Here is a 23,624-nt window from a genome sequence, read left to right as displayed (position 1 = left end):
TATGGTTGAAGAATTGTGCATTTCAAAAATACTTTAAAAGTTTGCTTTTTTCTCAAACTTTCTTTAATGTGATTGGCAAGGATCAAAAACTTGGATAACAGTATTGGTCAGAGTCTAAATGGATTTAACCAGGTTGGAGAGCAATTTGGAAATATGTCAAAGATGCCCTTGCTGATGACCTCAAAATTTCACTTCTATAAAAACTCACACACATGGCTGAGAGAGACAAACACAGGACTTACTTTTAATAGCAAAAAACTGGAAGCGCATTGAATGTTCACAAGCATGAGGTGGATAAGCAAGTTGTGATGTAGTAATGCTGGACTATGATAGAGCAGTTAAAATGAATGCATTAGAGAGTCGTGTAAATAGGGATCAATCTCAAAAACACTACTGAGTTAAAAAAATAAAAAGGATATGAAAGAAAGCATGCAGATCAGCACATTTACTTAAAATCTGAAAACACGCCAAACAGTTCTATATTGTCTGTGGGAAGAATCACATGTAATAACATAAAAACATGCTGGGAAGGATAAACACCAAATTCAGGATGCTGGTTACTTCTGGGGAGAAAGCACAAAAAATGAGATTAAGGGAGGTCTGTACTTCGACACAGGAGACTTCGGCTGTATCTGTAATTGTTCTTTATTTAAAATAAAAAGACCTGAAATGCATGTGGCTAAATCAAAGCCAGGTGTTAGGCACATGTATGTTCGTTCTGTATATTATTTGCTGTACTTTTCTGGATGCTTCAGGTGTTTCATAACTTTAAAAAAAATGCATAGTAGATTTATATGTACTATTAAGGAATTATATCCAGGCCGTACTGTTTTTTTTTTACATTCTAATTTTTATCAAAGTAATACTTGTTACTATGAAAGTATAATTTACAGCTAAACCAAGTGATATACTATGATCATATTTACTTTTTTCTGTAATTTTTATTTTCCTCGAATTAATCATTACCTTTTTTTTTTAATGTATGTATCATGAAATCATTCCCAAATCTTCTGCCAGAGCTGTAAGATCACTCTAAATATAATCAGACACCTCAGGAAATGTATCAGTTCTCTTTTGTGTGTGTACTTGAGTAGGTGTGTGTGCACGTGTGTTTTGAGTTACCCTCCTCGGGCCTCTGCCCTCCTGCTTCAGTCTGGACAGATTGCTCTCAGCTTGCCGCACAGCAGGCATGCAGAAGCTTCCTTTCAGCATGAAATTCACTTCACTTCTCTGCTTTGTTGAAGCCCCTGTCCTCCTTTTTCTTGGTTCACGTACTCATTTTAATGAAGCATGTGTTCCAGTAGATCCCAAAAAAGAGAACTTGGGAGATGCATTTTTAAGATTTTGCGTGTCTTTGTTCTAGTCTTGCACTTGATTGATGGTTCATTTGGTTAGAGATTTCTACTGTATAAATTGCATTCCTTTGGAATTTTTAAATGTTGCTCCATTACCTTCTGGCTTCCAGTGTCTGTCACTGTTAAAAAGGCTGATAATAATGATAATCAGCATTTACTGAGGACTCGGTGGGTGATACTCAATATTAAGGGAGCTGTAGTTAAAGGAGTGAGAGTATGGCCTTTTGAGCTAGACTGTCTGGGTTTGGTTCTTTTTTGTACTTTGTTTCTCAGTTGAGATCGCCCATTTTTTATTCTTTATAAGTGTATTTTTCTTAACTTCACTGAGGTAAATATAAAATTATAATATCTGCTTTAAAATTCTTGTCTGGGAATTTCAGCATCTGGATACCTAGGAGTTGACATGTCACATTTTCCTGAGTGTCTGTGTCAAATAATTTTTGGATGGTACCCTGGCCATTGTGATATTTCATTGTAGAGACTGGGTTCTGTTAGATTACTTTGAAGAGTGTTGATGTTTAGCAGGCAGTCAAGTTGGTTAGACACACCTGCAAGGGCAGTGGCTCTGCTCTGGGATCAGTTCTTGGTCAGATGCTGCTTTCAGTTTGCCCAGTGCATGTGTGTGTGATTCAGGGTCAGGTAGAAACTTGAGCCAAGTTTAAACCTGGAATTTGGGGTTTTCCTTCTCTGGTGCTCCTCTTTCTAGGATTCCTGCTCAATTTCTGTCAGCTTGGTTCTTCCTGCCAGAAAGATGGTGGGTTTTCTATGAGTGTCAGCTGCCTTCCCCTGAGCTGCTGCTGCCATGCTGGGCAACTGTAGCCATCCTGAGGGCAAATCAGGAAGAAACAAATACAGTGAGGGAAGGGAGGGACTGACTGCTCCAGCGTTCAAATCCCCACCTTTTTTCAGTTTCCTGAGCCCTCAGGAAGTTGTTCTAGTGTGTTTTGTTCAGAGTGTAGAGCTGTTATTTGCAGGAGGATTGGTATATTAGGCACTTACTAGATGTGAAACTCTGACTGCCTGGGTTTGAAGCCCAGTTTTGTCATTTGTTAGCTTTGTGCCTTGGACAAGTTATCTAACCTCTCCATGTTGTAGTTTCCGTATATGTAAAATGAAGGGATACTGAATTTGATGTTAAGCTGAAATACAAAGTGACCAAAACCTGTTGTACCCACTGTGCTTTACTGCCTCCCAACCCACTGTATGCCCAATCCATTGTTTGTTTTTGTTTTGTTTCTCTTAATCTTGCTGTTTGGAAATTTCATGCTGATGAACCATGATATGGATTTTTTTTTTCATTCATTGTGCTGGGCACTTAGATGTCTTCAATCTAGAATTGCATGTACTTTACTTCTAAGAAACTTGATTATTTCTTTGATTTCTTCTCCTCCGTTTTCTGTGTTTACTTTTTTTATAATATCCTATAAGTAGGGTTGATCTTCTAATTTTTCAGAAACTTTTTGCCTGTTTTCCACCTCTTAATCTTTATTATTGTACTTTCTAAGAGATCCACTTACCTGTTATCTTGTAATCTTTCTGTCGGGCTTTTATTTCTGTAGTTCTTTTAAAAATTTTCCAGGACTTATTTTTTAATCTCCATGTATAAAAAAAGAATTCTTCTTTTTAAAAAAATTATTGTTACTATTTTGAGGGAGGAGGCAACTAGGTTAATTAATTAATTTATTTTAATGGAGGAACGGGGGCTTGAACCCAGGACCGCATGCATGCTAAGCACATGCTGTATCACTGAGCTATACCCTCCCCCCAAGAATTCTTTTTTTAATAGACTCTCCTGCTCTTGTTTCAGGGATATTTTATCTTGCAGTGTCTTTATTTCATATAGTATCTTATCTAAAGATTTAACTTTTAAAATTTACTTCTGTCCCTACATTACTTTCTCCAGTTTATTTTTGTTTGTTTTATTTTTGTTTCATGTTTACATGAAAGAGACTTTGCTCAAATGTCTGGTGTTCATATTTAAGTGTCAAGTGCTAGAAAGTTGATGGGGAACTGTGTGTGCCAGGGGGGGCTGGGATCCAGCCATTCGTGGGGAAATGCTCATGTATCACTATCTGTAGAGTTTTTTTCCCTTGGACTTAGTCGTTCCCCTAGAGAAGAATCTTCCAGGTTCCTGGTTGGGGTATGAAGTTAGCAGCCAGCTTTGTGAAATACTAGTAGGGGAAGCGGGTGGGGGCGTTTGTGTTTAGATTGTAGACGCTCACTTTATCCCCTTGCTCAGTACGGTGCCTCCTGCTTGTTCTCAGCTGTGCTGAATATCTTGGAATTCAGATCCTTTTGATTCAACCCCTGAAACTTCCCATCTTCTGCTGGGTTTGAGTACTTCTGCTGGGTACCTGGACGTCTAACTGATTCTTTTATAAATTTACAACCGATCAACTTGGTTCAAACGCATCCCACTTGAGTACCTTTTGTCTCCAGTCCCTCAGGCTGTTGTCGGAGCACATCACCTTGCTTTCTGTTGCTTCCTTCTGGGGCTGGTTTAGGTTTCTCTGTCAAGTCAGTTATCTTCTCTCTCTCCTTTTCTGTCTTTCAAAATTTTATCTCCTGTCTGTATTCATATCCTCTCCTATTCTCTTTACTCTGTGGGTTTACCCTTTTAAAAAAATCCCTTTACTTTCATTTTACTGGGCCCCTGTGTTCAATCCATTATGTTTAGCTAGAAGATACCCCCGTTTTACTAAATTGCTCCTGTGCACGTAAAAACAAAGGGAGGGAAAGTGGGATATATGTATGTATATTATTTGTGTGTGTGTGTGTGTGTGTGTGTGTGTGTGTGTGTAGGGAGAGGGAGAAAGAGACTGAGACACAAACTGACAGTGGTCACTGCTGGTGAGAGGGACTAGGAGGCCAGGGTCAGCAGGGGACAACTTTTTACTGCTTTTTCTTTTACACTGTTTGAATTTTTTTTAATTCAAAAAATTATTAAAGATAAGAAAAGTTAAGAAAAAAAATTTTTAAAGATCCCTTGCATATTCTTCACTCATCAGACGTTTCAGACTTGAGCTATTCCTGTGCTCCACGAAGCCACATGCACTGGAAAGAAAATGGATTGTGTGTACTTGGGTGGCGGTGGGGTCGGGAGATGGAGGAAGCTGAAGAGTCTGTTCAGGGAATGGTAGCCAGTTTTTGACTCCGCATCTGTGCCATGATCTCCCTGGGCCTGGGGCCTCTCTGAAGAAGGCCTCTGAGTTCTCAAGGCCTTCCTCTCCTTTAAGGAAGGAGGTATTACTGCTTCCTTTCTCTCCCACTTGGAAGTTCTCCCAGCTCTGGGATGAAGTGCTCATCCACCTGTGCAGCTGTTCTCCAGCTAGGATTTGCGAGGTGGGCACACCTGTATGGAGTGTGACTCTGTGTACATACCTGTGGAGGTAAAGTTCTGTGTTACATGAAGATATACTGAAAAGAAAATCTCTGTATTTCACAGATAAAACATGTTTATTACAGACAAGCAAAAAGAAGAAACTCTAAACCATTTGTAATCTACCACCAACCACTCTTTTGTGTGTATCTTTTCAGAATTCCAGAAAAATCATATAGTACATTATTATTTTATAACTTCTTTCATGTAATCTATTTGGAACATCTTTAAATAGAGTGCTGTAGTAGCATCATTTTAAATGACTGTGTAGTATTATACAGATATACCATAATTTATATAACCAGTTACTTACTGTTGGGCTTCTGAGTTCTTTCTAATATTTCCTTGTTATAAATGGGAATACGGTAAACATTCTGATAATCTAATCGTTGGACACATTCTTACTTTATTTTGTAGGATTAATTCCTAGAAATAACCTTGCATTGCTGTGTCAAAGATTATGCATGTTTTTATGACTAGAAAATAAACTCTTAATATATGGTCTAACCCCAAATAATAATTATTACAGTGATAGAGTAATTTGAAAATATAAGAAATTATAACTTTTAAAAGTAAATTTCTTTTGAATAGTTATTAAGATATATATGTCACTATAGAAACTTTTTGAACATACAGAAGAATGAAGAGGAGACGTATCAGCAATAGACCTGTACTAAAAGAGAACTAGATTAGTGGTTGTTTTTCAATTTTATTTTAACCTGATGGTTATTATACTATATGTATGATTTTATAACTTTTTCCGAAAAAGTACTATGATTTTCAGGTACTGTGTTTGTTACGTTAGTAGGTTATTTCTGAATTTCTTTCTTTCTTTTTTTTGAGGAAAAGGCATTTGCAAAAGTTAATTAGCATCTTTCCACTCACAGTTGCAGTGGCTTACACATTAATCTGAATGAACTCGTGCTTTGCTGTCCCGCATGGTCCTGCACTTGTTCTCGTGGGTGGACACTGACCACTCAATCCGGTTTTCTCACTCTCCTCCTAGGTGTCAGAACTGGGAAGGTGGGATTGGCGGGGTGCCGGGCATGGAAGCCCATGGAGGCTACACTTTCTGTGGCCTGGCCGCACTGGTCATTCTCAAGAAGGAACGCTCCTTGAACTTGAAGAGCTTATTGGTAAGTGTCTGTCAGTCCATCTTCCCCTCAGGCCCCAGGCCCCTGTGATGTGATTACTCAGACACGCAGGTCCTGGGATGGTTTGGCTGAGGAAGGGCTAACAGACTTTTTGCCTTGAGTGTGTGAACTAACAGTCCCATAATAAGGCTTCAGATCTAATTGTCGGAGCACTTGACACAACTCTGAGAGAGTGGGGGAGGGGACAGGGAATGTCCACTCTGTCTCGGTTCCCTTCTTTCCACCTTTCCATCTTCCTGCTCTGAACTTTCTACATAGTGTGTTAGGCCAACCCCAGACCTTGAGTCCCTCAGACACCTGGGGTGGGCCAGAGTGCCTTCGACTTACTTCCAAGGAAAGTGTAGTTTCAGCTTCTTAAAATTAGAGGTTATCATGTGTCTTAGAATCTCCTGAGAGAAAAAGTTATAAGAAGAGCTTTGAGGCATTTTGAAGCCAAGGTTGTATTACCTGCTGCTCTACGTGAACATTAATAACTACCTTCACATGAGCCGGGTAAGTGCTTTGAGCAGGTGGCCCAGGCTTTTGTGCGGGAACCCCAAGCTCCTGAGCAGTGTTCAGAATGAACTTCAGGGAGTTGTTGGATTATAGTGAAATTGTCATTGGAGGCCTATTGCACAAGCACGCACACACAGCCACCAGGGAGCTGTCGCTGGGGCAGCGTTTACTCCCTGACCATGACCTCCGAGCAAACCAGCTGCAGCTGACACTCATCTCCTCTCCCCAAGTTCAGATGTCATCACAGGGGCCATTGTGAGACCCATTGTGAGCTTCCAAGCGATTTCTCGTAGACTTTGTAGAGACATGACCAGCAGCATTTTGTCCTTGTCTTTAGGAAGCCACCTATAGCACACTCTTCTTGAAGGTTCTTAAAGCCTTGAAGGTTTATGCCGAAATGGCCAACTTCATGCATGGACTTAAGAGCTCATCAGACACTTTAAAATCTGATCACCAACAAGGCGTGAAACATAAAATTCCCATCTCCCAGGCAGAAATAAGGAATGTAATTAGCGAATGCCCCAGTCACAATGGCAGTATTCTGGATTTGAACCCTGTCTCTACCACTTCATAGCCATGTGACCTTGGAAATGATCTAATCTGTTTTAACTTCATTTTTTTCCCTCTATAAGGTAGAGGTGACAGTTCTTTGAAGGTTAAAGGAGAGAATATATACAAACAGCCTGGCACACAGTAGGTGCATCCTTCTTACCCGGACTGCTCCCTCCCCTCTCTTTGCTCTGGGAGACCTAGGACCCGTATCTGAAGGATTTTATGAATTCATAAAGCTAAGGGAAACAGAATAAACCCATGGTCTTGGGCACTGGAAAAAATTAATTAGTCTGGCTTAAAAACACTTAAATCTGTGGGATAAGTGAAAATGAAGAATGGCCTCCCTCCTGTAATGCCTGTTTTTCTTTCTTGAGTGATGCTTAGCCTACTTTCATTAAAGGGCATCTGCCCTAAAGCACTGGTTCATTTAAGACTGACTGGGGATATATTAGTGCCTGCACCTGCAGTTCAGTATTTTTGTGACTTTCTTTTTAAGAATTTTGGATTATGGCTTTCTATGGGCGGGTGTTGCCTTGAACAGGGATATAATCTAAACTCTACAGTAAAGGATGGCTGCATACCTCCCACCCCTTCTGAAGAGGGTCCTTAGTGGCCCCTTTCGGGAACTCAGGCTGGTAAGAACCCAGGTTCAGGGGAAGTAGGCTTCTCTGTGTCTTCCAGTTTGGCGAGGCAGCTCTGGGAGTCCCCGGCTGGAGGCTGAAACTGCCATGGAGGGCTGGGAGGGAACTGGAAATGTCATTATCTGCTCAGACAGTTGGTTCTGCTCATTCCTTAAGGCCAAGCCCTTGACTATCTTGATGTTTATAGGAGAATGTGTTGAGAAAACTTGGAGATAAGCGAGGAATGCATCGTGTGTGATCACTGAGTGACATCAAGAGCCGTTTTACGGGTTCGAAGTAAAATATTTTCTTCTAATTAGCCAGCCAGTTTTCCCTGGAGAAGCAGAGGGGCTGGACTGCATAGAGCCATCACTGGGAATCAGGACTGATGGCTTCTGTTCCCAGTCCTGCGAGGGATGGATGTGCTAAGAAACCATGGATGGATCTCCTCAGGTGCCAAATAAAAGTCAAGAACAGCTTGAGATCATCTGATGAATGTAGCACAAAACTCCATTTATATGCTTTTAATAAACTTCCCTGAGCAGGGAGATGAAACGAGCCACTGGTAGCCTTGTCTTAAATTCCCTAGTTTATTAACAGATGTTTGCAGGTCTCCTTCCAAGCCCACTAGGCTCCTTTGTTCTCTCAGCCCCAGAACCCATTTGGAGCCCAGGAATGAATAGGTGGTTAGCTGTCTGTCAGACACTGAGCAGAGAGCCATGCCTATTGCCTCCGAAGGGTCAGACTGGACATTCCACTCTTGTCTCAGCAGCGAGGGCAAGGAGGTCAGGGGCCGAAGCACCAGCACTCGGTCCCAAGAAGCCAAGAGACAGGAACCCTCCATCCCTAGATCAGCCTCTGGAGATCTTGTCTTGCTGTGTTTCATGTCTCTTTTAACCTCCAGCTGCTCTCCCTTCTCTGTCTCCTCCTCAGCAATGGGTGACGAGCCGGCAGATGCGGTTTGAAGGTGGGTTTCAGGGCCGCTGCAACAAGCTGGTGGACGGCTGCTACTCCTTCTGGCAGGCGGGGCTCCTGCCCCTGCTGCACCGCGCGCTGCACGCCCAAGGTGAGCCCGGGGGCGGTTGGCAGGGCCTCGAGACTTCCCTCGGCTGCTCACCAAGTCAGGAGGCCAGAGTGCTTTTTCAGAGGGCTCGGAACAGGCTCTGTCTGTCCTGGATTTTGAGCGGACATGTGTGCCAACCAGGATTTCCCTCCAGTGGTTTAGGGGTCCCCGCTGCTTCACTGGCTGTGGCTAGGAGGCGGTGAGTGCCTGGCCCCCGGTGATGGCCACTTCAGCTGGGTGTGAAGCCCCAGTTTCCAACGCAGAGCTCCGTATGGGTCATGCCAGAACTGAGAACCCACGCTGTACACATGGTCATGACAGTGGAAGGGAAGGTAGTTGCACGAAGGGGCGGAGAAACAGACCCCATGCCTGGCTGGCTGCTTAGCTGTCACCATTAGAAATGTGATTTTTAAATTCCCTGGAGAATCCTGAATGCAGATTTGTTCCACCAGTACCACTGAGGTAGAGAGGCCCATGCTTACTTCTGTGGAGCCTCAGATGGGAATGCAGATCCAAGGAGTGAGATAGCAAGCGCACTTCTGGGAGCCTGCCCTTATTACTTTTCAAGATCTCAGGCCACCTGCTGCCTCTGGAATCACCTTTCTCGTTTATTCTGTGTGAGAACAGGGTGTCTCTGCGGAAACCAGTGGGAGAGAGAAGTCATGTCTGCCCTGCTGGGTGCTGATCTGGTCTTGGAGTGAGATCCCTTGGCCCAGAGGGATGCTTTTCTTTGGGCTTAGTAGTTGAGTACTTAATTGCTCAAATGCAGAAGATGAGATTCTTTTCTACTGTACACCTCCCCCCCCCAGCCCTGCCCCATATACACACACACTTTTTCTTCTTTGGCTGTTTTTTTCTGAGCCCCTCTCTTTTGATTCTTAATTGAAGCGAACAGAGCTCTGTCCCGTCTCCCCATCTCCCCATCTCAGTCTGTCCTAAGGCTCCTTGGCCTAGAGCCCCCTGGGCTTGCAGTTTGAGAGTCCTGAGACGTAACCTTCCTCTGGCTCTGGCGCCTGCTGGGTCTCTGGCTTGAACACTATAGTAGGGAAGTCAGAAATTCCTCAAGAGACCAGCGTTTCAAAACAGAAATAACTTGGGGTTTTAGTGATCTGTTTTTGGAATTGGTGAGGTCAAGCCTCTGGTAAAGCCGTCAGCCTTTTACAAGCCTGTCTCTGGTGGGGATAAGATGCAGTCATTCTGTAGCTGCCAAGAAGATCTGGTGAGAGCTGTAACAGCGCTGCCTGCCAGAGTCTTCAGGAGAGGCTCTGGTTCACTCTTTGTTTATTGTAGCACAAGTGCTGGGGGACGCGTCACATTTAAAGCTTTGCCTGTGAATCTTGGTGCTTCCAGCTTTTTTCATTGCCTGGGAGAAGCCTGAAACTCACTTCTTAGAAACAGCGGACTTTGACCAGACCAGGGTCTAGGAAGAAGGGAGTGTTTTGAGCTGTGGGCAAAATACTGACATTGGGAGTCAAAAGGAGATGTGACGTAGAAGGATATTCACAATATACTGTGATCAGAGTTAGATTTCAAAGCAGGATATATGTAATTCCATTTTCAGTGAAGTTGACTCCAGATATTAATAGACGGTATCTGGGTTGTAAAATGACTGGTGATGTTTGTTTTCTTTTATATTTGTATTTTCTAATTTTTCTACTAATATGTAGTTCTTGCATAAAGAGAAACAAAAATTTTACAAAAGAAGAAATTCTATAAACAAAACTAGTAGCAAGGTGGGAAAAATATTTGTGACACCTGATGAAGAGTTAATTTCATTAATCTGAGAAAGTCATACCAACCAGTAAGAAACAGATGAACAACACAGTTGAAAAACAGGCAAAGGATCCAGACAGACAGGTTCAGAACAGACAGAATAAGAACAACTATTATTATTGTAATTTCTGCTACAACTACTGAGAATTACCAAGTGCTCACCGTAAGCCAGGGACGGAACTGGGTATATTTCACATATATTTTCTCATTTGATCCTCAGAACAACCCTATGAAACAGGTACTATTGTTACCCCACTTTACAGGTGAGGAATACAGTGCGGGTAAGTGACTTGCTTTCTAATACCTGATTGCCACTTCCCAAGGGATCAGAGCCCTGCTTGTAACCACTACAGAGGGCCATTAATCAGACGAAAAGATGATAAAGAAATGCAAATAAAAACAGCGGGGCACTATTTGTTTTTACTATCAGGTTGGCAGAGATTAGAAAACTGGATACCTTATGTTGGGGAGAGTGTGGGAAAACAGGCACTTTTCACTATTAGAGGGGCTGTAAATAGGTGTGTCATTTTTTTGGAGGGTAGTTTGAAGACTTTAGTTTAAATTATTTGAACCCAGCAAGGGTACCAGTGGGAGCTTTCCTGCACAGACATTGCAAAGGATGTGGGCTGAAGTGAAGTTTTAATAGCAGACAACCCAACTCCATAGAGTAGCTGCGTACTGTGGGCTGATGTGGAAAGCTCTCCAGGACGCAGCAGAAGGTGCTGAAGGCCAGGCCGAGAGCAGACTGTCTGTGCATCCACACAGCTTTCCTGGAAGTGTACACCCCACCCCAGACCCCTTTAACAGTGGGTACCTTTGGGAGAAGGGTAGGAGATGAAGGAGGGGAGACTTTTAAAATTTTATATCCTTCTATACTGTACTTTTTTTTCCCACCATGTGCATTACTATTTTTATTTTAATAAGTGAACAAATACCTTTTTAAAAGACAATGATCACACTGCTAACTAAAAAGATGACATGGGACTGGCACACTGCAGCACAGGAACCCAGGCCAGTCCCGCTTGGCAAGTAGCTGTCACAGCTCATTGTGGTGGCTGCCTTATGTGTAGAAGATGGTATTTGAGTAGGATGAATTATTCTTACTATCTTAAAAATATCAAATGCTAACTAAATTAGAGTGACTTTTTTTTTTTTTTTTTTGTGGAGCATTAAAATAGCAGCAGGCCTGTGAGTTTCTATTTGGACTGATAGTTGCTGTATGTTCTTTGGGACGTACCCCATACCCCCATAACCCAGGCTGTATTTACCCACCCTTGAAATTGAGCTACATGTGGCTGCACCTGTCAGTTACTATTTGAAAAATGTTTGATTTCTCAGATAAAAGGAACGTTTGAAATGCAAAATGACATTATAATGGGATCTGTGTTTTAAGGGAGCGATATACAGGACTTAAAAGGCTGACTCCAGTGCCCAGTTATCACCCTGTAATCATATCTCCCTTCATCTCACCTGATTATGTGTGTTGATGGGCAAATTCAAGATCTCAGGAAGCTTTTGTCGAGTTTATGAACTTTGAACCTTTAGACTTCAATAATGTAGGAAGAAGAGGGAGGGTATAGCTCAGTCATAGCTCAGTTGTATACTTAGTCGTATAGCTCAGTTGTATGCTTAGCATGCATGAGGTCCTGGGTTCAATCCCCAGTCCCTCCATTAAAATTAAATAAATAAATAAATAAATAAATAAATAAATAAATAAATAAAGCAAGCAAGTCTAATTACCTCCCCCCAAATTTTTTTAAATTAAAAAAAATAATGTAGGAAGTAACTAAAACACTCCATTTAGTAATAAATATAGCATTTTCTTTTCAGATTTCAATTTTAGCAGTAATCATTTACCTTATAGTAAGTCTTTTAATAAATATGCTTTTAAGAATAACAACTTTTCTTGAGATGTAATTCACCTACTATACAATTCACCCGAAGTGTATAATTCAGTAGTTTTAGTGTATTCACAGAGTTGTACAACCGTTGCTATAATCAATTTTAGAATTTTCACCATCCCCCCAAATTCCTATACCCATTAAATATGCTTCTTTAAAGAAGAAATCACAAAGGAAAAATCAACAGTGTGATTATAGCATATGTAATATGTAATTTAAAAAACCCATACAACCAAAAAAAATAGAACAAAAAGGGAGAAATAAGTATACCATATGATACAGACAAAGGGTAAATATAGTAAAAAGCTAGATTAATAAAATTGACTTTTGGATCTCAGAAAACAGACACTCTAAAAGGGAAATACAACTAGTGAGTAAAAGGTATGGGAAAAGTTCACCCTAATTAATAATTAGAGATATGCAAATCAAAACATACGATCAGGTATTGTTTCTTTTCAACATTTTAATTGCTGAGAACTTTTGAAAAGGTAACCAGTGCTGGCTGGACAGTAGTACAGAAAAATCTTAAATTTTGCTGGTGACTATATAAATTCTTAAAGCAGTTTATCAATATCTATTAAAAACCTTGAAAATATTTTTTTTTTCTGTTTAAATGAATCACTTCACTCCTGTGAATCTATTTGAAGGAAATAATTCTAGACAGAGCACTTCAGTAAGCGTGTGTCCTGGGCTGAGCACGAGAAGGGGGACCTGAAAGTGCCCCTCCTCCCTTGGGCTCAGTTTCCCTGTGCATCTTCTGGTATGAGCATCCCCTGGGCCAGGCAGGATCCAGGTGTTGAAGATGAGTGGTTTTGTACCCGGTGCCCAAATGTTAGCCAACTGCGTAGCTCATCCAATGTTCAACCTAGGAACCAGTGATCACTTCCCCACTGCCCCCATCTCTCTTTCCATCTCTCGCTTAAGAAATCTAAAAATCATTAATTTTCTGTGGTAGTCTATGTATATAAATATTCCAAAATTAAGTATTTCACTTACATACTCTCTTTATATACCACATTTACTATAAACTTTGACAAATTTTTACCACAGAAGATTCTCTCCTCATACATATACATGAGAGTTTTGGTCCAGTGCCTATACTGATGCCATTACCTTATGCACCCACTTAATGAAATACTGTTCGGCTCTTCAGTGATGGCTCTTCATGATGGTTGTGAAGATTACGTAGCAGAACAGAAAAGTGTATGCCTATAGGGTGAAATGAAAAACATAAGATACAAAATTATCTTAACCAGATAGAAAAATAATGCATAGATACAAAAAAACTAGAAGAAAAATTAGCTTTCATTTGCCATTTACAGATTGTTATTACCTTTGTAGCCAGGTAGCAAAGTATAAGATTGACCAAGACTTAATGCACATCCTATTGTGTGTATTTTTAAAAAATCAACTCCCACCTGAATGTTTCTGTGCATATCTATCTGTTGGCCATTTGTCCCTCCTCCCCCTTCGATAACTGTGTCTTCACAGGATCCTCTGACCATGCTGACTGAACTTCAGAGTGAAGCAGCTCAGCTGAGTTGCTGGTCAGTAGTTTGGTGTATCACCAGAATTGCCCATTTCTGCTTGGACTACCATGTTATATGATGCAGGAGGGCAGTTACTGATAATGCATCTTAGGAAAATTTTTTGAGCCAAGAGACTAGTTGGAGAATTCCCTTTAGAGACAGATTAAATTGAGGCTTAGCAAAACAGAAGTAACAGACATTATTACCGTGGTTAGAGTTCTCTTGGCTAGAGTCTGGTTAACAAATTTCAGAGATGCGCCAGAAGAAATATCTTAAGGAGCCCAGGGTAAGGAGTTGTGGAGCAGTAACAGAGAGCAGTTTGGAAAGCTGAGCTGAACAACTAGTCCGTGCCTGCAAGGGACATGGTTTGGGATAGTCATCCAGGGTGAGGGGACACTTCAAATAAAACCAGTTGCCACTCTGACCTGCTGCTCTTTGACTTGTGTCAGTGTTCAGGAGAAGGGACATGTCATGAGACTTGGGTGAAGACAACAAGTGTCCTCAGAATGTAATTTTTAAGATTAGTCCAAGAAGATGAGAGGGAAACCTTGACTGTTCCCATTGGGCAATAAAATACAAAGTAGGCATCGATCCTGTGCTGGACTTCTACCAGGCCCAGGCCCGTGCTGATCCTCTGTCTTCTGCAGGTGACCCTGCCCTGAGCATGAGCCGCTGGATGTTTCATCAGCAGGCTCTGCAGGAGTACATTCTCATGTGCTGCCAGTGCCCCACCGGGGGGCTCCTGGATAAACCTGGCAAGTGAGTGCCTCCTCTCTGGGGAGAGAGGGACAGCAGAGGGAGGGAGGGATGTGGGCCTCAGCCCTACTCAGAGCCGATGGGATGTCCCCTTCCATCCAGCTGCTTAGTGCTAGTGTGGAGAGGGAGGAAGCACCCCCTTCCAGTGCCCATCCATCCTTCCCCAGCTTACTTGCACCCCCTCTCCAGTTAGGTAGACAGATTGCTAGGTTGGTAGCTTTTCTTTCCTCTTTTTTTTTTTTAATCCAAGCTGATTTAAATAGGGGTTTTAAAATCCTGTATCCTGTTCTGAGTGCCATAAACAGAGATTATAATCATGACAACTATTACAGAGTAGACCTTTAGGTGCCCTGATAAAAGAAAAAGGGAAACCAGTCAAGTACTGTTCCCTTTGCTGCTCACTGCCCACTCCCCACCACACACATACACACCCTGCTGCTGTTAGCATCCGGGGAAGGTTCAGCTGAAGGCCAGTCCCCAGACAACTTACCAAGGAAGAATTGGGTCCATTTCTAGACATTTTAGTGTGTGAGGTTTTTTTTTTTTTTTTTTTTTTTAAATACATTAGTTTAGAACCAGTCATACCCTGGAGAGCCCATTTCTGGAAGACAGCTGAAGGGACTCTAAAATGACAGTTCCTGCCGTCAGGCAGGGCGGAAGGATGATGGGGCTTTGAGAAATGCTGCTGGGGGAAGCCGGGCTTCAGGCTTCGAGGCTTGTAGAGGGTGGGGTGGGACGTGTGAGCGCTTCAGGGCCTCTGCGTCTGTGTGGTTGTTGGAGGCTGTTAGGGGGTAGTGGGGAGGGGAGCAGAGGAGCACCTGCTCAGAGCTGCCCTGTCCCTGCAGGTCGCGGGACTTCTACCACACCTGCTACTGCCTGAGCGGCCTGTCCATAGCCCAGCACTTCGGCAGCGGAGCCATGTTGCACGATGTGGTCCTGGGTGTGCCGGAAAACGCCCTGGTAAGACCGGGATGGGGGCTTAACACCGCTTCTGTGCAGGCCCCGGGGACGGGGCTGGCAAGGGAGCAGAGCAGCCGCTCTTGCTCTGCAGAACTGGCTCCGCGTGTGGCCTGTGTGGACAGGCTGGCGAGCTGTGGCTCCCACCCTCCCTCCTTCCGTCTGCAGCCCTTCCCCACTCGTGAGGATATGCTGGCAAACTCAGGGTTCCAGGCTGGCGTCCAACCCGTGACAGGGTTTATGTCCTTATCCCAGAGTCTGGGATTTAGCCCACTGTCGTTAGTTCCCTCTCCGAGGAAGCAGACTCAGAGGCAGCGAGTTTCTGCATCTGTGGCCACACAGCACTCCCTGCACGGCCGACCGTCTTCTCCTGGAGCTCTCAGCCTGTGTCCGTCCCTCCAGAGAAGCCCTCTCAAGAGCACCTTCTGAAAATGAGATGCCCTGAAACGCTCTGCCAGAGCCTTGTTTGTGCTCATCATAGCCCTCAGCACAATTTGTCCTGCATGCATTTTAACTGGGTTTTGAATGAAGCCCCTCAAAAACTGTCAGCCCCGGGCAGGCATGTTGTCACCATGGCATCCAGCCCCAGACCAGCCTGGCTGCAGGAAACGCTCCTGAGCCTGGTCATAAGCCTGACATGACTCCAGCTAACTGTCCGCGCCCATCAGAGTACGGTCCCGTGCAGGTTGTCACAAAATATTCCAACAGAAGAAACACAAGTGGCTGAGCAGGTGGATGAAAAGATGCTCAGCCTCACTCATAATCAAGAAAATCAAAGTAACAATCATTCAGCTTTTTCAGGTCTTAATTTTCCATATTTGCTTCCTATGTGACCTTCTTCCATTCTTTTCCCTCCCTCCTTCCCCAGAGTAACCCCATCCTAAATTTGACATTTATCATGCCTGCAGATGTTTTTGTGCTATTTCTACATAGATATGCATCCACAAACAATATAGAGAGTGGTTTTGTATGTTCCCAAATGTTTTATAACAGTATCCGCTGCACCACTTACCCAGCATCACTTTTCTCAGTGACCATTACACTTTTGAGGTGTATCATTTTCATATGTGTTGCTCTAGTTTATTCATTAACTTCTGTATGGCATTCCCTTGTTAAGTGTACCCTGATTTAATTTTCTAGTCTCCTGTTGATTAACATTGAGATGGTTTCAGTTTTTGCTAATACACAAAGTGTTCAGTGAACATTCTTGTGTTGGTTTTTAGGGGAGACACGTTTTCATCTGCACTAGATGGCCCTGGACCGCTTGGGTTATTTTATGCTCACACGGGACCAAGATGAGCCACTCTATAAGTCAGACTTTTCTTTTCTGTCAGCTTGACAGATGTGAAGTGGTATCTGTTTTGTTTAGCATTTCCCTGATTACTAGTGAGGCTGAGCATCTTCTCAAACATCTGTTGGCCATTTGTGTTGTCTTTTGTGAATTGCTAGCCAGCTCCTATCCTTTGCTCATTTTCTTATTGATTTGTAATATCAGTTGTTTGCTGTTTTCTTATACATTTGTAGGAGTTCTTTGTGTGTTCTTGATACTAATCCTTTGTCAGTGGTGTGTGTGGTGAATCTCTTCCAGTTTGTGACTTGTCTTTTCACTTTGTTTTTGGCATTTTTTGTTGCATAGATTGATTAACTATAAAGTATAAACAGTTTTATTTGCCTTTTTAAGGGTTTTTGGGGGGGGGAGGGGGAGGGGGTATTTAAGAAATCTTTTCCTACCCTGAGGTCATAAATGTACTTTCTTCTAAACAGTTTAAAGTTTTGCTTTTCCCATCTAGTTTATTAATTCTCTTGGAATTGATTTCTGTCTGAGGTGAGGGTTGGATATGATTTTAACTTTTTCCCGTATGAACAACCAATTGACCAGCACCATTTTTTGAAGTTTACAGCCTTTCCTACTGATGTGTACCACATGTGTGTCACATACTCAGGTTTCTGTGTATGAGGTAACTGTTTCTGAAGGACACTCTGTTCTGTGCCTTTGGTCTGTTTGTTACCTTCACCGTCTTAAACAAACCTTAAATGCAGGTAGGCAAATCCCACCCACCTCGTTCTTTAGAATTGCCTTGGCTAATCTTCGCCTTTTGCATTTTAGGATTTCCTATGCATTTTAGGATCTGCTTATCAAGTCCCACAAAAAACTAACGGAATTTTTATTAGAATTGCATTGAATGTAAGATTCATGGTAGAGAACTGACCTCTTTTCCATATTAAAGCTTCCCATTTATGAACATAATTTTTCAGATTTTTTTTTTACATGTCTTTTAATGGTCTTTTACCATTTTCTCCATAAAGGACTAGCACATTTTTTGTTAGATTTATGTCTAAGAAATTTATAGTTTTTGTGTCGATTGTGACTGCTATTTTTTCCATTTTATTTTGTAATTGGTTGTTACTAATGTGTAGAAATGCTATTGATAATTATATTTCAATCTTGCTTGCAGGACCCTTGCTGAATTCTCTTAATAGTTGTAATAGTTTGTCTATAGAACCTGTCTGATTTTTTTATTTATAATGTAATGTAATCTTCAAATAAGGACAGTTTTGCCTTTTCCTTCCTGATTCTTAAGAATTTTCTTTTTCTTGCCTTGTAATGATGGCAAAACCCCTGTTGAGTGTTGAGTGGAGGTGTAATAGAAAGCATTCCTGTCATGCTTCTGATTGTAATAGAAAGTCTTCTATAATTCCCTTATTAAGCAGGATGCTTACTGTGAGGTGTTGATAAATATTTCTCATCAGGTTAAGGATGTTCCCTTCTGTTCCTGGTCTGCTGGGTTGTTTTTTATTTGTTTTAACCATAATCTAGTGTTAAATTTTATTGAATGCTTTTTTCCACATCTGATTTTTCTCTTTTAATCTGTTTTGTTAATATATATTCTGACATTAACCTTACATTCCCAGGATAAGCCCTTCTTGGTCATAACAGAGTGTGAGTGTGCTGATTTACATACTCCCAGATCCACTTTGCTAGTATTTCTGGCTAGTATTTTTATTTAGGATATTTTGCATGTGTGTTTATGAGAAAGATTGATCTAAATTTTTGTTTTATTGTATTGTTCTTTTCCAGCTTCTGTTTCAGGAAACTACAGCCTCATAAAATTAGATGTGTATCTATCTTCCTCCTCTACTTTTTAAAAATAAAGTCAAAAACTTTTTTTAGTCCTTGAAAAAGTTTGTATAAGTCAGAGAATATCTGTTTCTTGCAAGCTAACACTTGCTTGAGAAACCATGTGGGCCTGGTATTTTTGGTGGGGGGAGGGGGGATGGTGGTAGCAGAGAATAAATAATTGTTATTTATTAACTTATTCACATAGATTTTAAAGAATTTCTTCTTGAGTCAATTTTGAAAATTCATATTGTTCTATAAAACTATTGTTTGTCTGAATTTTTATATGTTTTGGCATGAAGTTCTCATAGTATTTTCTTAAAAAATTTTAAGTCTCTCTTACATTCTCTTTCTTCATTCTCTCCTAGTAAAAGAATCCTGAATACTGGCCTGGGATTGTGCCCTGTCTCAGACCAAAGTTTCTTTTGGGTTTCTGTGGTATAGTGGGATAATATAAAATACTTTATATATGGCCTGACACCTTTACTTAAGTGTAATAAGGGTTGTGGTCCTTTTTCTTGAAATACATGTTCATTGTTTTAATAACTGGTATATAAAAGTATAAATAAGAAAAATAGTCACTGTTCCTATTTTGGCACATGTCCAGATCTTGCCTGTTCGTATATGTCCTATCTACCAACACTTTAAAAAGGAAGTTTTGGACAATATCGCACATCATGTTTTCCTCACTTACTATGTTATAAGTATTTGCCCATATCATTAAATATTTGAAAGCATGGTTTCTAATGGCTCTATAATATTCCTTTGTGTCCCAATCATAACATGTTTTTTACCAATACCCTGCTAGTTGAACATTAGGGCCTTGTGAGAGAAATCTCCACGTGCATCTCTGATGACTCCTTATGCTATATTCTTATAAGTGCATTCCATGGGCAAAGGGTGTGCACATCTCCAAGGACCACCGGGTGATTAACTGGCATCTGTTCTCTTCTTTGCAGCAGCCCACTCACCCTGTGTACAATATTGGACCAGAGAAGGTGATCCAGGCCACCATGCACTTTCTGCAGAAGCCAGTCCCAGGCTTCGAGGAGCACGAGGACAAGGGAACAGCAGAGCCTGCCACTGACTAGAGGACCTGGGGTCCCGTGGCTCTGTGTTTACTCACCTCCCCGGTCTGACCAAGGTTTATACGTTTCAATACATACTGCATTCTGGGTGCACAAGCCTTGGCCACTGTGGAACTTGGTTCTTTGTCCTTTCTTGTCAAACAAAACAAAACTGATGGCTCTTGGTTTAGAGAACACAGTGGTGTGGTTTAAAAAAAAATCCTCTCCACTCCTGTCAAACCAAAAATCTATCAGCTGTGCTGCATCTAAACCTGGCTCTGGCCTGGTCAGGGCTGGCTGGGACGGTGGGCACTGGGAGCAGCAGCCCCTCCCCGCAGCTCTCCAGTTCGCCTGGCATGATGGACCGAATGACGTCCACGTGTACAGCATCCAGAGCGGCCACTGCGATCCCCACCTGCACCACCACTACGTCGCCAGGAAGGTGGCCTTCAGTGGGTGGAAATAGATCTGCTTCATGGTGAGGCTGGGGCCTTGGGTCCCTCTAAAATGAATTCTGCAGAAAAAAAGCCATGGTGGGACTTCATTCAGAGGCGCCCGGGCGCTCACCTCCTGCCCTGGTCGCCTGCACAGGAAGGGAGCTGAGCCGGGGAGACCGGCCTCGGGAGTTTACATCTCTTTCCCCCCACTCTGGGCGCAGACTGCACAGCTCCGAGGCCGGCCTGGTGCACAGGCAGGATCTGCTTCAGCCCCAGGTGTGGTGACGTAGACCTGGGAAACCAATTATGAGTGGAAAACGAACCTCTAGTTCAACTCTGTGCCAGAGGAAGCAGCCCCAGTGCCCACCCCTCAGCCCACCCCATCATGTGCCCTAAAAACCCCTCTGATGACCTCAAGGCAGCGCCTTCAGCCCGCGGCCATTCTGTGTGTTACCATCTTTCCTCCAGCTGACTCCCAGCCCGCCCTCCTCAAAGACAGTGCTGTCGTCTCTCACCCAGAGTATTAATACTACTAAGTCTCTCACCTTCATTTCTGACTCAGGATCCATTCACATCCTGCCCTCTCCAGGCTCACAGAACAAAGTCAAGAGCTGGATGAGCGAGCTGCTGCTGAGGCTGTGGCTGCGTAAGCCTGGCCGGGGCAGGGCCAAGTGCTGCCCGTGGGTTCAGCCTGGCGGGGCCTCTGCGGCCCACTCAGAACCCTTTCTCAGCCAGTGGGCTGTTGAGCTGGGTCCCTGTCCTCTGCTGCAGTCACAGCAAGCTCCACGTCGCCGGCCTGGCCTTCTTGTAAGCAGCTGTGGGCTGTGGGCAGACGGGGGCCTGGAGATGCAGCAGGAGGCTCTTCTCAAAAACTCTGGCCATTTGCTGCCTCTGATTCCCTAGTGCTTTGGTGTATTGGGCTATGTATTACCTCCTTGAAATAATAAAATAATAACATTTTCTATGATGTCTCTCGTTTGTGACTGGTACCGAGAAAGTTCCTTCAGAATGCCCACTGCCAGGAACTGTGCAGTTGCTCAAGGACCACCAGCCTCCTGCTGGGTGTGATTCCAGACGTGCTGCCAGTGGTTACAAAGAGGTCTGTCTGAGCTGGGTTCCTCTCTCACACCTTCTCCAGTGGGGGTGACGGCAGCCTGACGAGGGGAAAAGCTGCGTGTCCCAGGCTCCCTAGAGCAGTTGTTTGTCCCAACACTCCACACAGTTTCACAGTCCGTCTGGGTGTCTGTCTCACCGACCTGGCTATGAGCAGGGACTGTCCTCCCGAGCCCTCAGGCAGGCACTCAGCCGTGGGTGGGTGGGTGACGTCCTGGCCAGAGGCAGGGGGGCTGGCGCAGGGACAGTTGGGAATCCTGGCGTTCCTCGTCCGGTGAGAAACCCTCTCCCAAGGAGAAGCCGAAAAGGCAGAGGCTCTGTGGCCTGCCCCTCCTCGGTGGGAGAGGACAGGGTGCCAAGCCCTTAGAGGTGCAGTGTAAGCCAAATCCACACCCTGGATTATAATTCCTGCCCCTGTGCTGCTTTGGCCCTGCTAACAAAGGTTCTGGCTGCACATCAACAGACTGAAGTGCACACTTCTCATCACCACAACAAAAGGCCAAACCCTCCAACACCAGTAGCCTCACGGTATTACGAGATTAATTTTGGTAATAATTGGTGTGGGTAAGAGACGAAGGGATTGCTTCAGTCTAAACCGGCTTTATACCAAGGGCGGATTTGAGCTGGGCCCCAAAGGGTAGGAAAACTGGCGAGGTAGAGAGGGTCGTCTACTGGTACTCTTACCTCAGGGCACAATGGTGTATCCATGACTCTCTCTGCTCCCATTTGGGTCTGGAGGGTTTCCCAACTTAAACAGCATTCAAAGTGGGTCCTATTGGTAAATTCTCAGATTTATCCTGTAGAAGATACATAGCATTCAAGATGGGTTACTACCCCAAATAAATATTTCCCCCACTCAATAAAGAAATAAAAACTGAGTACAGACTGCTATATGAAGAGGGCCCCCCAATATCCCCTTTGGACCTATCTCAGACCCACCTTGAATGCTGCATAATCAGGAAGCCTGCCAGACCCTACCGTGAGCAGAAGTGGGGGCCTTGTGGGTAAGCCAATGCAAACCTGCCTGAGGACAATACCAGTCAACAATATTCCTAAACTGCCCTCCATGGTATAATTTCTGACCTAAGCTGCGAGTTAGATTCTGGCCACTGTACTGTGGACAACGCAGTAGTATCCTCAATGAAGTCCGCTTCTCATGAAGACATCACATAAAAGCGGAGGCCATAATACTAAAAAACAGTTCCCTGATGGCCTTTCTTTGAAGGCTAGCCTTAGATCTTAGTATGTCGCCTCCTGGTGATTTAACTTCACGGAGAGATGGAGTTTAGAAACCACTGGCAGGGTGGTTGCTTATGTGACCCTAGCTATTTCCCCAGTATGAGTGGTGCTGTGCTTCTGGCAGGAGCTTGATAGCCAGGAATTAAAAATGGGGCTTCCTGGTTGCCCTGAGTGTACCATATTGTTTGAAGTGGAATCCATCAGCTTCAGAAGTCAGATGTACAGATAACGATGCTGACATTCCAGTATAAGAACTGAAGAACTGTCTCTTTTTCTCACTGCGTTTACATTGATCCTAGCTCCTTATGGAAGTGGGTCACTGGGCTATCTGCAGGAATTTGCCAGTAGCTTCAGCATTCCAACCAGAGGGAGGGTCGTGGCCAGGGTGGGAAATGAATGTTCTTAGGCCTGCAGGCTTCTGTGACACTCTGTGACCAAAGCTAAGATACAGGCACTGCAGGACCAAAGTTGAACAAAGACAGAATGTCTCTCATTCACTATCTGGGACAAGTTCAATTCAATGGAAGTTTGCTTTCTTAATGCTAATAATAGGGCTTGATAATTAATGGGCTACAGAGGTCTAGGATGTTGCTTCCATGTGGGGACGCAGGTATTCATTTTGGGGGAAGAATTTTGCTAATACTTTATTCTTCCATCATTTACACCAGAGGGCAGCAAACTTTCTCTGGAAAGGGCCAAATACTAAATATTTTAGACTTCGTAAGCAACTACTCAACTCTGCTCTACCGTTGTAGTACAACAGCCACAAAGTATGGCCATATTCCAGTAAAACTCTATGGAAACAGTTTGTGGGCCCGATTTGGGCCTACCCCTGATCTAGACTAAGTCCTGTCCGTGTTCATTCAGCATTTCAGCATTTTCCCACATCTTTCACGGCTGGGATGCTTCCCATGTACATAATATTAGTGTCAAAAGACAAAATGTACTTGGTAAAATTTGGCCCAAACATTCTAACTACCCACATGCACTGCCCAGGGCATTCATTGCCCTTGAACAGGAAGGAGAATTGTATGATTTGACACTGTTGGAACTGACAGAAAACCTGCCCCAAATTGGTTTAAAGCAAAGAGGAAACATGGGGCTCACAAACTAACA

The 23,624-nt window shown here is 43.2% G+C and overlaps 1 protein-coding gene and 1 long non-coding RNA gene across 2 annotated transcripts in view; one reads left to right on the top strand and one right to left on the bottom strand.

Moving 5' to 3' along the window:
- Positions 1-21,118, top strand: part of FNTB (farnesyltransferase, CAAX box, subunit beta) — a 64,919-nt gene extending 43,801 nt beyond the window's left edge. The window contains exons 8-12 of the mRNA XM_010962268.3: positions 5,741-5,870; positions 8,489-8,621; positions 14,469-14,580; positions 15,423-15,537; positions 19,612-21,118. Coding sequence (XP_010960570.1) covers positions 5,741-5,870; positions 8,489-8,621; positions 14,469-14,580; positions 15,423-15,537; positions 19,612-19,743 — 622 coding nt within the window. The 3' untranslated portion in view covers positions 19,744-21,118. The remainder of the gene's footprint in view (positions 1-5,740; positions 5,871-8,488; positions 8,622-14,468; positions 14,581-15,422; positions 15,538-19,611) is intronic.
- LOC123618871 (uncharacterized) lies at positions 4,230-14,475 on the bottom strand. The gene is made up of 2 exons (XR_006727359.2): positions 13,406-14,475; positions 4,230-4,736 (listed from the first exon to the last, which is right to left on the bottom strand). It is a non-coding gene; the product is annotated as an uncharacterized LOC123618871 (long non-coding RNA).
- Positions 21,119-23,624: the final 2,506 nt, after the last annotated feature.

The sequence above is a fragment of the Camelus bactrianus genome, chromosome 6 (assembly GCF_048773025.1).
Source record: "Camelus bactrianus isolate YW-2024 breed Bactrian camel chromosome 6, ASM4877302v1, whole genome shotgun sequence".
Classification (NCBI taxonomy): Eukaryota; Metazoa; Chordata; class Mammalia; order Artiodactyla; family Camelidae; genus Camelus; species Camelus bactrianus.
Note: the sequence above shows the minus strand (reverse complement) of the source record. Positions and strands in the feature narration are given on the sequence as shown.